This window comes from Neltuma alba, unplaced genomic scaffold (assembly GCF_004799145.2).
Source record: "Neltuma alba isolate B1F8T4 unplaced genomic scaffold, ASM479914v2 tig00012014_pilon, whole genome shotgun sequence".
Taxonomy (NCBI): domain Eukaryota; kingdom Viridiplantae; phylum Streptophyta; class Magnoliopsida; order Fabales; family Fabaceae; genus Neltuma; species Neltuma alba.
This window is the reverse complement of record NW_021636585.1, coordinates 184,133-199,634: the sequence shown is the minus strand read 5'-3', so window position 1 is coordinate 199,634 and position 15,502 is coordinate 184,133. Positions and strand designations below refer to the sequence as shown.

Below are 15,502 nucleotides of genomic sequence, written 5' to 3'. Positions count from 1 at the left end.
GAAAATGACCAACTTGAGCTTTTCACTAACTGAAGCCAGTACCCAGAAGTTTTCTTCAATGACCTGCTGAAAATGGCCATATGATCTTTTTATTGTGCGTTCCTAAAACACGAACATTTTGAAGGGACACCAATCTTTGATCACACAGGCTTTTCTACTCTTTCAGGCACTAAAAAAATTTTGTCATGCCACCCATGACCATATTTGTGTGAATATTCAATGCTTCACATGTGCAAGCAAGGTTCTCAGATAAAAAAGGTGGATCATAAACAATAAGTAGTTATTTATAGTCTACCTACGATGGTAAAGAAGAAATACATCAAATCTGCATAAAAACAATCAGATATATTCATATAATGTCCTTGTTGCCAATGACTACTTAAAAACACAATTAACAGGAAGATTAGACACAGTAGGAATAAGCACTAGCAAAACTTCAAATTATGTCTGCATTGTCATTCATGTTCAGTTGACTAACACAGGCAACCAACGTTCTTAACTTTAAAATTTTTATCAAACATTCTAAACCTTGTCTGTCCTGTTTGGTTGGAGATCCTCCAGAGCTTCTAAACTCTAGCCCTCTTATTACTGCAGCTAGGGCACTTATATTGCTTGATGTGTTCAGCCTTAGCAGGAGTGATTTTCACACATTTGCCATGGAACCATCTCTCACACACATCGCAACAGATCCAGAACTCGTCAGTGCCATAATTATCACCGCATGCTCCACATGTTGCCCCTTGTTCATCATCATCTTCTTCTTCTTCTCCGCTCTCATCCTCTTCTTTGGGAGGAGGAGACATTTTCACTCCCTTGGCCTGAGAGCCAGATTGGGAGGACTGATAAGGAGCAGCATTCAAACAGCAAGACCAAAGAAACTTTTCAAAATGGGAGGTACCAGAAAGATAAACTAAGAACATTAAGTTGAAACTTGCTTACCACCTTCCCACTTGACTTGCTTTTGCTACCATTGTTGTGAGCAGCTGACTGATCCTTTGATTGCTTGGCGCTTCCCGTCACAACTTCAAATATGGTTGGGAGATCATTTATCATCTGAAAAAGCCTTTTCCTGCAGATATCAATGAGAAGCCAAATCAGAAGTATCATCCAATTAGAATGTCACATAAAACCTTTGACCCTGATATTTTCAGGATTTCTAGAAATATATCAATTCTTCCTGGCTCCTTCCAGAATTTTTCCCCTTTTGTTTGCTCCTCTTTCTTTTGGGGCAAAAGAGATATCAGTTATCACTACTCTGATTGGTCTAAGTTATTACTTCTTCTGTCTAATCATATGACTCATTGTCAACAGTATTGGCCAAATGGGATTATATGGTGGACTGAAATGGGACCCAGAAGAAGATATTAAACTGCCTTCGCTCTGCCAGATATGAGCCAAAATTTTACACATCAACCATGCAATTGATGTAGCAGTGAGACAACAAGCATGTGCGTGGAAGATCACAGACTAACTATAAGACCATAAATTGCTGGTCTCTTGACTGCGCAACTCATGTCAGGCCAGAACAGTATCCTATCAGGATTCAAGACTTCCTCACAAAATACAAGTGAATACAACAATAGCATACAATAAACAATACTGCTGTCTAGATATATATCAACAACACCAGTTATTAGAAACTCAATAAAACCTACTAAGTTTGACCACATGATTTCCAAGACCCTGTATCAACATGAAACTCCCAAGGTAAACTCATTTAGGGGGGGGGGGGGGGACATTTTTCTATTTAGGTGGACATTCAACTCCTAGCATAATATATTAATGCTAACAGAACATTAGAGCATCATGGCCAAAATTTTCACTCCAAAGTCACTTCAAATAAACCTAAACATTTCATCAGATTCAACAAATAGTTAATATAATACTCCCTCCGTTCCTTATTATAAGAGACATTTGATGCTTATAGCATGTTCCTATATATAAGAGACACTTACAAGTTGTCTCTATTTTTTTGTGTTGATTTACTATTTTACCCATATTTATTATCTCCAACTCACACTCTCTTTCCCTCCCACTTCTCTTTCTTTTAATAATTTAATTGTTCTCTCTCATGCTCTCTCTCCTTATTAATGAGGGTATTTTTGGAAAAAAAATTATACTTTTTACACATTAATTGTTCTTAACTAATTTTAACTGTTTTTTTGATCAACGTACTTCGGTTATTTGTCTCTTATAATAAGGAACGGAGGGAGTATCAGTAAATATCCCAATTAGCGTTATAGAACTAACATGTGAAATGCAGGAAGTTCCCGCAAATAATAATTTATCACGAAAAAGAAAGAAGACCTCTGCAACAATAGAAGACTTGTAAAGGGAAAAAAAAAAAAATCAGACTATAACTTTCAAACCAATATTTATTTTACTTTTAAAAGCATGATATATTCGAAAACAATACTTTAAACACAGAGTGACAGTTTTTTAAAGGGAAAAAAGGAGGAACTTTAACGTAGTGGAAGGCAGTAAAACTAATGAGCTTGATCCTAAGCTCCACCATAAAACTAATAGTAAGCATGACAGATAAGATATTAAAGGAAGATTTGAATGCTTTATTATATATTCCCCAAATCATTATTAAGCATTACAGGACATTCAATCAGATTATTGTGCGAGAACATCAATCATATAAAGTTTTTAATAACTTGAACTTAATTTTTATTCATTACATCACCAACCTCCCCATTCTTATAGCAACTAAACATAGAACATTCACATCAACATTCAATAGAAAAAGGAAAATAACTAATCTGACCTTAAATCATGACCCGCAGCTTCCCACTGAAGATTTAAAACCTCATCTCAAAAATAAGTTTAAGACCTCATACAGTTCCAAGGTCTATGTCACTAAAACAGTGCTAGTGATGAAAATTGAAGCAAAAGAATCGTTAATACAAAGTCAGAGAATTATTAGCGCTTCATTAAGATACTTTATTGGAAAATGAAAGAGGATAATTCATAAGATATGCACAGCCAAAGCACAAAAATAAGGGCCTTTCATCCAAATGACCAGCTTTAGCACTTTGAATAGTGTCAACAAAGAAAAAATGAGTATCCAGAGCCACAATGACATTTGAGCAGTATAAGGAATAAATTAGTAAGGATCTCTCTTTATTATTCATACATTATGATAAAGATGCAAATGTCCTCACAAAAATGCATATTATTGAAGATTTTGAAAATTAATCAAAAAACTACACTGCTGCTTTCTTTCTTTATTTTGCAAACAAAATTAAGAGCACACTAAGCTTATAATAATATTTCATCCACACAACCCCTCATCCATGGGTTCAGTAGGCAAAGGGGTTGGACACACTCACTGAGGGAGCAGGTTCAACCCTAAAGCACGTCGCAGCGCTGAGAGAGGCATCTTTAAAGCCAAGGCCTCAACTTGTAAACAACAGGGTCCTGCAAGGCTAGGGTTAAGGGTTAATTGCTCTGTCTTTGGATCATGGGTGACCCAACCCCTTTCCTAAAATTTGATCACCAAAAGAATAACAACAATACAACAACAACAATAATAATATTTCATCCACACAGGACGAACTGAATAAATTGAAAACTCCCAACAACCTAAAAATGTTAAAGAAGTCTATGATTTGCAAGACCAAACAAACCAAAACAAGCTTGATCCAGAGAACCCAAACTAAAAGCATTGCTCAATGTAAGACATCTACTGGAAAACTCCAAGTGTTGGGTGGAATTAGGTTGATAAAGACAAAATTCTAAAGTTTATATGTGTGAAGATCAAGAAATCTTACCTTTCATTCTTACCAAATCCAAAGCGGGCACCAAAATAGAAAGACACAGCAAGCAGCCATGAGTCACTGTGAACTGCAACCAGTGACAACCAATCCTTCTCTTGCATCCCATCCCTCGCAAAGTTTATACCTAATGCTGGCTCAGGAAGTTCAGGAGGCACTTCCTCAACAGGCAAATTCACTTCCCATGTTTCATTTGGTAATCCATATAGACACAAGTTCTCTTTCTCTACAATACAAGCAAATTTGTTTTAACTAACGCACGCAAAATTAAATATTATCAAACATTCTTACAGCAAATTAATTTACAGATGTCAAATTAACAGAAATTAAAGAATGCGTTTTTCCAATAGACCATCAACAAGGCGTGATGTTCAACTCCAAAATTACAAACGTACATGCAACAATAGCAGACCCACCTCCACGATAACCATAAAGCTTACTTTGGAAGAGCAAGTACCAGAAAGCATACGAAATTAGACAGAAAGCCTTTTAACTTCAGATCAAAAGGTAATGGATTAAAAGCAAAACACAAAATTAACCTAGTCTCAAGGCAACATGAGATATTTGTACGTCTTTTAAGCATCTAATTTTCATCTGACTCTTCATTAAGAGGCCAAACATACAGTACCTAGGAATTCATAGACAACAACTCAATGGTCAACAAATTAAAATTTCATAGCAACTTATAACCCTAAGCCAAAGGTGAATAAAGGCAACCCGTGAAGTTTAATGGAATCAACGTCTCAAGATTTTAAGCTAAAAAATTTAATGATACAAGGATAATTTGTTTCTCCTTAAGCAATACAATGCTCTGAATCTCTGATAATAAAGTGTATCATGTCAAAAGGTGTATAATGTCAAGCATGCCGACTGTTTAAGTTACCAAAGCATTTTCAGAAAAGGAAATAAAAAGGTGAGTAACTGTCCATCATCAATAAAAGAATCGGAAATTCGACTCCAACTCCTGACATGTATAACAGTTGCACTTCATTACCATCTCAAACCCATGTGGACAGAAAATTCTTGTGTAATTAGGCAAAGAAGATTGCGCAAGTGTCCATGGTCAAGCCAAAAACAAGGTGCACAAGAGCACTCATGTCTGCACATTAGCATAACGTATGGTTCACATGACTGACTGCCCAATTTTCATACAGATAAGCCTAAAACTCGGCCAACATGAGCGCACAGGTCTTCATATAGATAAGCCCAACACTCGACGGACATGCATGACCCAAAGAATTAGTATATGCGACCAAAAGAAAACGTGACTAACACTCCAACTCTGCTCTCCGAACAGGCGAGAACCCTGAAGGGTAACAAATGCATCACATTAAGTAGAACGGAAAGGCAACTATAAAACACCAATTACACCCAAAAATAAATCATAAGGAGAAAGAATCAACACGCTGCATGTAACCCAAATCGTTCGGTAACTAGTGTCAGCTTATAGCAGAGTGACAATCAAGTATCAGTTCGATGAACCAGAAATTCAATGAAGTAAAAGAAACACAACTCCTCTCTTTGCTTTACCCCAACAAACAGAGATATACCGAAAACTACCCAAAGTCAAAGTTGCAGTTACAATGTGAGAGAAGAAGCCCCATCAGGCGAACAGTTAAAAGCGCAATAAATGTAGTACAATTACCATCAGTCAAATAAACAAAACAACAGAGAACGGGAATTCCCGATAAATAAAAACAATTGAGACATTCAAGTAACCCACCAGGATCGCACTGCTGGTAGAACTTTTCAACATCTGCAACCAGAAGAACCCATAGAGAAACTGAGTAAACACACAAACATAAATTAACATGAAAAAGAAGAAGAGAACAGAGAAAAAATAATTAGCGAACCAGTAGTGAGGGCCTTAATTAATCCAGCTCTTCTTCCCTTAAAGTCGCTGAAAACCTCCTCCACTGTTCTCGGTATTGGGTGCGGTATGCTTTCCATTGTGTCTCAGAGCAGAGCACGGAACAATCTTCCAAATTTGAATTATATATAACCTAGCCAAAGAAAACCCAGTTTGAATTCACGACAACGACTACAGAATGCTGCTTCTGACCGGGAATTCTAAAGCTAGTCAAACTAACCAGAGAAAGGAAACGGATTCAGAAAACCCCCCCTTTGGTATGTTACGAATAGTTGCTGGCTAGGGTTTCTTCTTCTTCTTCTTCTTCCCCTTTGTTCAATCCGACACCGATTTCGGGAAAAGGAGCTTCTCTATCCAAAATTAACACACAGACAAAGACTGAATGAAAGAGGAAAGGAGCATTGGGAAGGCATAATATAGAATTTAAAAAGATGGGTTTGAGACTTGCGAAGGAAAGAAATCTGGGGTCATGGAAAAGCAGTAGAAAAATAAAAATAAAAAGGAATGTAACGCTAATCACAGCCTTTTGATAATTATACAAGTTTACGACCCAACCTGATTGCTATTTCGTAGGTGTCCTATATTGGGGAAGTGGTCAGGTCAGGGGTGATTCTTATTTATTACTCGTTTCATTTTTTATTATAAGAGATAAATAATCAAATTGTGTTATTAAAAAAATAGTTAAAATTAGTTGAAAACAATTAATATGTAAAAAGTATAATATTTTTTCCAACAATACCCCTATTAATAAGGACAGAGAGTATGAGAGAGAACAATTAAATTATTAAAAGAAAGAGAAGTAGGAGGAAAAGAGAGTATGGGTTAGAGACAAAATAAATGAGAGTAAAATAAGAAATTAATACAAAAAATTATAGACAACTTTTAAGTGCTTCTTATATATAGAAATATATCATACACATCAAATATCTCTTATAATAAAAAACAGATGGAATATTATTTACTATTATTATTATTATTGCGGAGTACTATTATTTTTAATGATTTTTATGAAGCGAAAAAATGTGTCCCGTGTGGGTTTGAAGTTCGGAGTTCGGACGCCTTTGCCTCCAAAAGCGGGTCACTGTGCCCCTTTTTTTGTTTGGGGTCAAAACTGTGACCTTTTTCTTGTACGGGTTAGGAAAGAGGGGGAAAATGCAGAACCAAGCAATGTTGCTTTCGTGGGACACGTACTGCATTTATTATGGATAAATTTCCTGCTAAAATATTGTAACAATCGTTTTATTTTATATTAATTACATAATTTTTTATAAAAAAAATATGCACTTTAGTTTAAGTCATCAACACCATTAAAAAAATATTCTAAAAAATTTTAATTGAAAATTATATTAGAGTTTTTTTGACAACTATATGAAAGTAAATCTTATTTAGTGGTTTATATCTCTCATCATAGCATATTTTTAATTTATTTTGACAATTTTTTTATCATTTACTAATTATTTTTTAATATTTACGAATATACATTTAATGAATTATATTTATAAAATTATAGTATATATATGAAATAAATCATTTTAAAATCTTATCGATATTAATATAATATGCTCACAATTATATTTTTACAACCTTAAAATATTACATTATAAATAATTTTAAAGATATGGGATTAAATATTTTAGAATTGTTGGAAAATCAAAATACTCTCTTAGTCTTATTTATTTAGCACTTGTAAAAGTAATTTTTGTGTGTTTTTCTTAGAATCACAGAATATTTTTTTCTTTTCTAAAGTTCCAATGCCAAAACTTGAAGTGACATTTTAAAAGGAATAGAGAAATCAACAAAGATTAAATGGGTGTTTGGGAAACCCAAAACCATGGTTTCAGAAGCACTTTTCCGCAAAACGAGCTAATCTCTTCCACATATTTACTTCGTAATCCATAAAAGCACTTCTGAAACCATGATTTGGTTTCTATCCAAACACCCCCTAAGTTTCATAAAAGGAACTATTTCCTAACAGAGTAGCAAACCAAGGTTGAATTCTCATTGAAAGAATACTTACATTTAGTGTCTAACAACGCTTTCCATTAGAAGGACATCTATGTGAAAAAAAAAACTGAGGAAGTATATCCAAAACAAATTTTGAATATTGAGTTTATTGGAATTTGAACTAAATTGATCGAGACTAAGGATTCAAATCACATGAATAAAAGGAACTATGTTACAAATCAGCATATCTAAATTTCATTCGAGAAATCTTATGATAAGGTTGTACAAATGTTAATTAAAACATGGTGGGAAAAAGTTGTTTTGATAAGAGGACGTAGCTGCTATCTTGGCTAAAAGTTAGAACATTCGTGGAAGACATCGTATCGCAGCCCCTAAATAATCACACGATACACGACCATTAGTGTATTTTGGGAATAGCATTAGAAAGAGTCAGTTAGGATAAAAAAAAATTTGTTGGATAAGAAAATAATGTATAGTTTCAGGGCTAACCGATTTTCCGGCCAAAAATTATTTTAAGGTTAAAAGAACTTTTTTTGACTTTTTTTTTAAAAAAAATTTTGAAACTAATTTCTTAATATATAATCCAATCAAGTTTACGTCTGATTTTTTTTTAAAAAAAATTTATCCAAATATAAATCACATTATTTTAATTGAATTTTACCCCATTATATCTTTGTAAAAATTAATTAAAATAAAAATCAATTTTACCATCCTAATTCAAGCAAGGTCTGGCCATCTTACGGAACCATTGCCGATAACACAGACAGATCTGTCTGGACACAAAACAACATGGCAGCAAAACTAGAATTGCGAGGGGGATGTCAGACACAGGGAGGGCCACAATCCTTTGATAAGCCCTTTTCAAATAACAGTGTTGGACTTATGGGTGGCTCTATTATAGGCTGAAAATTTAAGAAAGGCCCCAGAATAATTAGGTAACTATTTGATACATAATTAGATTTAAAAAAGGGTAAGTTATGGATCTATCTATTTATCTGAGTTCAAAAAGTAAAAGTGGTCAAAGGTGTGAAGTTTTCAAAAAATAGAATGATGGCTTAGATTTTTTTTATTCATGAAAAACTCCATTCCGTCTCGTACTCCCAATCCTCATCATCAACGTGAATTTTATGCAAAACAAGAATTTTATTGATATTTGACTTCGTTATTTGATAATTTGGTCTTCATGCAAGTTGAATATTGGATCAATTCCTGAGATTAGCCTTCAAAAATAGTCTGGATTCGTATGCAAATTGGAAAATGGGTTGATTATTTAACTTGGGCAATTGATATTCTGGACTCTCCGCATATTTTGATGGAAATTTTCTTATAACTTTGAATTATCACTTAATTATTGATGTAAATTTATGACAACATATGTCAAATTGTGATTGGTGGTAACCTAATTACAAGGAGAATTTCATTGTTGGAGTTCTCAACTGCATAACGAAGTCATAATTTTAGTGATGTTTTCGTATTGCTGTTGGGCTTTCGTAGCGGATCATTCCTGTCAACTCTTCCACAAGGTTCAATTTGAAAAACAAATTGGACAATTTACTAGGTTAATTGTTTTCTCCAACTAAATATCCATAGCCCCAATGAAACATAACTTGAAAAGATGGTTCAATATTCAACAATAATACCAATATCAATATATCAATTATAAATATAAAAGGTCACATCACTTACAAGTCATGGGTTGCTCTTAAACTTGGCCAGTTGGCCTGATCATTTTAATTTTTCCACCTTCCTCTTAAAATTCAACAGAATACATATTTCACATATTTCAAAAAAATTTAAAATAAGAAAAATACACACACGCACACATTTAATCCCTAAAATATCACTGTTATTGTAAGACTTAATTTAGTTCAATAGAAGATAAAAATGAAGCTTGTCAAGTTCAGCCTCAGTGTGTGTGTATGTGTGGGGAACAGTATTTGCCTTTTCCCTGAGCAAAATATTCAATAGGCAACAGGCATCTCTCAACTAATAAACAAAATCGAAGTGATCTGAAGTAGCTCAAGTGTTGTCATATTCATACAATGGTATTTGCCTCCGCATATTATAAAAAAAATTATTGAGATACTGTCTAGCAGAGTCCCTGAACTGATTTGAAAGCCATAAAATAAACTATAAAAGATGTTACTACAAAGAGTCAAAAGAATAATAAGCATTTCACATAGAAGCCTGATTTCTTCAGTTACTTGTAATATATGATGCAGCTATAGTTCTCCAAAAAATGTAAGATGTAATCATTCATTATCACCACTATTATTATAAAACTATTTCTTAAAATAGACCACATAAGCCATAAGGAGAATTTTATAACTCATTGTTATAAATGAAAAAAAAAAAAAAGAATTTTATAACCCATTAGTGTATTTATGGATAAATAAATAAATAGACAGATAATCATAAGAGAAGACAGAACTCACGATGGCCTTAACAGGAGCTTTTGCAAGCAAGCCATCAGCCAATAAAGCAGAATTAAAAAGCTCCCAAGCAACATACTTGAATCGAGGGATCAGCTGCATTGATTACATATGTCAACTTTAGAGAAAAATAATAATAATTGAAAAAAAACTGCTAGAATTCCTAAATTATAAGTCGCACGCCTATTTGCACATGAGTTGTCATTTTATCTGCTTCCACGTCAAGTTCAGGACAAAAATGTAGCAACTTTTAATAGCACTATACGAATTTGAAACCAATGACAGAATTACCTTGATATCTAGCTTTCAAATTCCGGAAGGCCGCTACTTCACATCTAACTGAAGGTTGAGGCCCACACTGAATCAAATGTCAATTTCAGCACAGCTTGAGTGTATGAACTTTGAAAAAAGACATGTTAACCCTATTTCACCATTACATTTCACATCAAAATGTTGCTCATACAATACAGCAACTCATTATCAAAAAATGGGACAATTATTTCTATCAACCGAGTGTAAGAATAAATAGTCCCCTAAAACAGGAGTCTAAAGAATGAACATCGAAAAAAATAATAATTATGATAGTGTAAAGAATCAATCATACAAACAAAAAATTATATCCAAATCGTATTCTCAAAATGATATGGTGCAGGGCCCAAAAAATGGTGACAGGCTTCCTCTTCCACTACACATGTTTCTGCTGAAGCTGTATCAAGGCTTCCCCTGGTATCCCCATGGATTGTTGCTTGCCCATTTCCACTGATCCCTGCAAATTTCCTCAATGCCGTATTTTGCCCTGGCAAAAGGCGCATGTTCCATAGGAAATATCATAAGATGCTAACGAAAGGTATACCACAGCCTGCTTATTAAATATTCAATGATAACGAAGCATCCTATAGATAATTAGCTTTTTGGCCCATAGAAGCCTTATTAAAAAAATACGAATAGCTTAATGATTTGAATAAACCTGACTTTTTGTCTACAAGAACTAGTATGAAATACTTACTTCCATCCTAGTTCCTTCTGAGCCTTCTCTGTAGATGCATAAACAACAGTAGCATCTCCTGGCCTCCTTGGACACATTTTTACTGGAATTTTCTGTAAAACAGGGGAAAAACAAAAGAGAAAATTTTAGTATTTGCATGCGCACAAACAAGTGTGTGTGTCATCGGAGGGGGTGCTCTTTTGAGTATTAAGTAAGTTGCACAATTACCTTGCCAGAAGCTTTTTCAAATGCTGCGACCATTTCAAGCACTGATGTACCACAGCCAGTTCCCAAGTTGTAAGCAGTACAACCTAAGAACCAAGTGGCCCAAACACCAGATTTATTTTGCATACAACAATGTCAAGTAATGACTAGAAACAAGCGATGAATTAAGAAACATGTCCAAAATTCTGTTGCAGCTCAAGACAAAGAATAGGAGGATTAATCACCAATGCTTTCTGCTGCAAAAAGCTTCCGCAAGGCAGCAATATGACCATCTGCTAAGTCCATTACATGAATATAATCCCGTATCTGATTCATAAAACAGAGAAAAAATAGCATAACAATTTAGAACGGGAAAAACATATTTCTCTGCTTCCACTTGAGTTTGCATTTCCCCCCACAAAATGGGTTTAGAATTTACAACTATAGAATCATATTCATCATAAGTGTTTTTTTTTTTGGGGGTTAAGATGCATCCAATACCTTAAAATATTTTATTGGGTGCATCTAACACCATGAAGTATTTTGTGGTACATCCAGTGCCCTGAAATATTTTTTTAGATGCATCTAGCACCATAAAGTATTGTTTTGCGTATTTAACGCCTCAAAGTATTTTTTTAGGTGAGTTCATCATCTAGAAATATTTTTTTATGCATCAAACACCTAAAAGTATTTTTTTAGGCTCATCCAATATCCAAAAATATAGCACCAAGGAAAAAAAAAAAAAATCAGGCGTGTTGGATACACCACAATACTTCAGGGTGCCAAATGCACCTTAACCTTTTTTTTAAAAAAAAGAAAAGAAAAAGAAATTGTAATTATTTGGGTTTACAAACCGCGCTGCCATCCTCTGTGGGATAATCATATCCATATACATTGAGCACAGGCAATCTCCCAACAGCAACTTGCTGAATGTAAGGCATTAGATTGTTTGGGATGCCCCGAGGATCTTCACCAATCCTACCACTTTCATGGGCTCCAACCGGATTGAAATACCTCAGCAAAATGATTCTCCATTCTGGCTCAGCTTGCTGAATGTCTCGAGCAATTTCTTCACTATAAAGCTATCATGAAATGGTATGTCAGAGAGCAAAGTAGGGGGGAAGCAACGCACTAAACCTATAAACAAGTCATGAAACACAGAAAGAAAGTAAATGTTCTTAAACTATAGGGATGATTACCTTAGTCCGTCCATAAGGATTCATGGCCTGTAACTTGGAATCCTCAACACAGGGTATCTCATCAGGCTGGCCATAAACAGTTGCAGATGACGAAAAAACCATCTGGTTTCACCCAAAGATATAGATTAGAAGTGTCAATTGATCGTGTGAAATGAATTGTCAACAGACGACAATATTCCACGTTATTGCTAAAGAAAATAAAAAAGAAATTCTAACATTTTAGTTAAGCAAATAAAAGATCCAAAATCAGTCAGATTATATTCAGAAATAGGAAAGGCAAGATTATATCGCAACTGTAGCGCCTTCTGCTGATTCAGTAACATGAGCCAAACAAAACAATCATGGGTGTAATCATCAGATACTCAGGGAAGCTACATTGACGAATTACAGTTTGAATTTAGCATCACCAAGTGAATACGAGGATATACATCCCGAAAATTCATACTAGGCATCCTCCTTACTTGAGATTTCAAAGCAGCACTCAGTGGTTTAGAGACTGAAAAAAGAGCTTACCTTTTTGCAGTTATACTTTGCCATAACTTCATATAGATTGATAGTGCCGATGAGATTATTATCAAAGTATTTGCGAGGTTTGGCAACACTTTCTCCAACTGCCTTCAGGCCCGCAAAGTGGATCACGGCATCAAATCTTCTCGTGATTAAGCACAATCAAGATTTAAAAAGCAGCCTTAGCTCTTCCTGTGCTTTAGATTTAACATAGATATCCGATGAAAAAATCAATAAAATCAAAAGCAAAATTAGCTTACTTCTTTTTGTTGAAGACTCTCTCCAAATCTTCCTTATCCCTGAGATCACCCTGTGAAAGTAACAATTGCTCAGATATAATAAACTAAAATGCATTTTGAAGCGCGGAAAAAAAATCAAATTCGGATCACACGAGCCATATGATACCTGGTTGATCTCGAGATTCAGAGAAAGCTGCGGACCTACCAAATCTCGAATCCGATTCACTGCTTCCATGGAGGAATTGTTGAAATTGTCGATAATTGAAACATTGAATCCCTGTTTGAGAAGCTGAACTACTGTGTGGGATCCAATGAAACCCGCCCCGCCAGTTACGAGAATCGTTTGGCCCGAACACACCATTTCCCCGACCTTCGAATGAATCAAAGGTAAAGGCAAAAAAACTGGAGATGCGGAGGAAAAAGCAAAGGAAAGATCATTATATATGCGTACAAGAGAGAGAGAGAGAGGCGAAATCAAAAGAAAAGCGAGGGAGATACGAATTGAGAGAGCACTCTGGGAGAGAGAGACTTGAGCAGATTAACAAGTTTTGATGGTTTAATTTTGAGTAATCAAGTGATCATTTTGGCGGGTCTTTTTTCATGAAATAACGCTTTTGCGCAAAAAAAAAAAAAAAACTATGGAAATTTCTTCTCCAGTGTTTTGCAAACAAAAATTATGGGATTTTCAACTGAATTATAATGCACCAAACAAACTCATTTTCTTCTTTTTATTTCGTTCTTCATTTCCAATTTCTGGATTCAAAATTCTACGATGCCAGATGGGCCCTTTGTTTTAATTCAATTGTTTTTCAGTGAGGGAGCCAATGGGGGACAAGTGTTTGACCCAAAAATAGCGGGGACAAGGGGCCCACAGCGACCAAAGATTTTTTTTTTTTAAATTATGACGTTATTATATATTTTTCACCCCTTAAAAATTTATGAAAATTTTACATTAAATAGAAAAGGTATCTAATATTTATGGTTGCTAGTAGATTCGTCAGTACAATTCGCATCTTCATAAAATTTTTAAGAAAATTTCACTAAATCAGTTTACATATTCAAGGTACCTGAATCTCTCTAATTCTGTCATTGTTAACACTTGACATCAGCGCTTCTATTAAGGATATTGCATTTGTTTCTTAGGGGGTCTTTGGATTCTCCCATAAATGTTTTTTCAAAGCATTTTTCCGCGAATCGAAATAAATTCCTTCACATATTTACTTTATATACTATAAAATTACTTTTAAAATTATGACTTTAATTTGCATCCAAACACCTCTTTAGTATAAGAACTAATTTGACATTCGATTTAGTTTTAAACATAAGACATCAATTCATTTTGTCTCTCATTTATCCATTTTTTCTCAAGTTAGTTCTTACAGTAATTACATATGTTAAAAGTTTCATAAATGGTAGTTATAACTAATATATGTAATTAGCTTTAGGAAAGACAATAACTATTTATTACAGATAACTAATTTAATTAATTTTTCTAATCTATTTAAATTAATCAACTAACTCTTATATTAAGTACAGGATTTAAATTCACATACACATGGTCGAAGAAGTTGTGAGGTAGTAATTATTACATTATGTTGTACTTATTGAATATTTTCATATGTTGTGTGTACTCCTCTGGTCCTATTTATAAGTCACTTTCAATATGTTTCATACATATCAAGAAAAACCTTAAACTTCATTAACTCTTATTTAAAATTTAACAACTTTTTAACTTTATCTCTATTTAATATACATTATATATCATGTAAACAGAATCAACACAATAATAAATGAAGGGTAAAATTGTACATCAATATAAAAAATTTCTTCCATTGCCATATAAATAGGACAAATTTTTTTTCTCTCTCTACCTTATAAATAAATAAGATCAGAGGAGTATGTATTAGAACTGTACATATGCAAAGTTGGGGAGGGTATGACCCTTACTCAATGCCCAGCCTAAATAATCAACGGGTTATATTTTGGAGCACATTGCCCAACCCTGCCTAATGAAAACCCAAGCTATTTAGGGTAAAGCTGGGCAGGGTGGGCTTTCCTACCCACACTAAGTGACGTTGAATTGATGAGTTATTCATATTATGTGAATATTTTCACTAAATTTAATAAATAATATTTTGATTTTCAAAATGTATTTTATAATTTCACAATCTAAAATATTTCAAAAGAAAAAATATAAACAATACGCTACAAATTCATATATCTATTTATCATTTCATATCTCCTTATAATTATATAATCAAACACACAACATGATAGGTTTTCAACAACATCCATAATCAAATATATTAACAATTTATATTT

At 34.0% G+C, this 15,502-nt stretch overlaps 2 protein-coding genes across 6 annotated transcripts; both read right to left on the bottom strand.

Moving 5' to 3' along the window:
- Nucleotides 1-315: 315 nt before the first annotated feature.
- On the bottom strand, nt 316-6,122 carry LOC114721244 (PHD finger protein Alfin1). 4 transcript variants are annotated; one of them, XM_028907075.1, is made up of 6 exons: nt 5,870-6,122; nt 5,633-5,782; nt 5,503-5,535; nt 3,777-4,005; nt 940-1,069; nt 316-818 (listed from the first exon to the last, which is right to left on the bottom strand). In XM_028907075.1, exons 2-6 carry the CDS (start codon nt 5,727-5,729, stop codon nt 567-569), a joined length of 741 nt encoding a protein of 246 aa, XP_028762908.1. In that variant the 5' UTR covers nt 5,730-5,782; nt 5,870-6,122; the 3' UTR covers nt 316-566. The 4 variants fall into 4 exon arrangements, with proteins under 4 accessions (XP_028762908.1, XP_028762909.1, XP_028762907.1 ...); XM_028907076.1 differs by having other exon boundaries at nt 943-1,069; XM_028907074.1 differs by having other exon boundaries at nt 316-839; nt 943-1,069; nt 5,870-6,120.
- Nucleotides 6,123-10,462: 4,340 nt separating this feature from the next.
- LOC114721243 (bifunctional UDP-glucose 4-epimerase and UDP-xylose 4-epimerase 1-like) lies at nt 10,463-13,563 on the bottom strand. Of its 2 annotated transcripts, XM_028907071.1 has the most exons (10): nt 13,347-13,563; nt 13,202-13,251; nt 12,948-13,083; nt 12,435-12,536; nt 12,090-12,317; nt 11,481-11,562; nt 11,260-11,342; nt 11,053-11,144; nt 10,742-10,842; nt 10,463-10,707 (listed from the first exon to the last, which is right to left on the bottom strand). In XM_028907071.1, exons 1-9 carry the CDS (start codon nt 13,539-13,541, stop codon nt 10,758-10,760), a joined length of 1,053 nt encoding a protein of 350 aa, XP_028762904.1. In that variant the 5' UTR covers nt 13,542-13,563; the 3' UTR covers nt 10,463-10,707; nt 10,742-10,757. The 2 variants fall into 2 exon arrangements, with proteins under 2 accessions (XP_028762904.1, XP_028762903.1); XM_028907070.1 differs by having other exon boundaries at nt 10,463-10,842.
- Nucleotides 13,564-15,502: the final 1,939 nt, after the last annotated feature.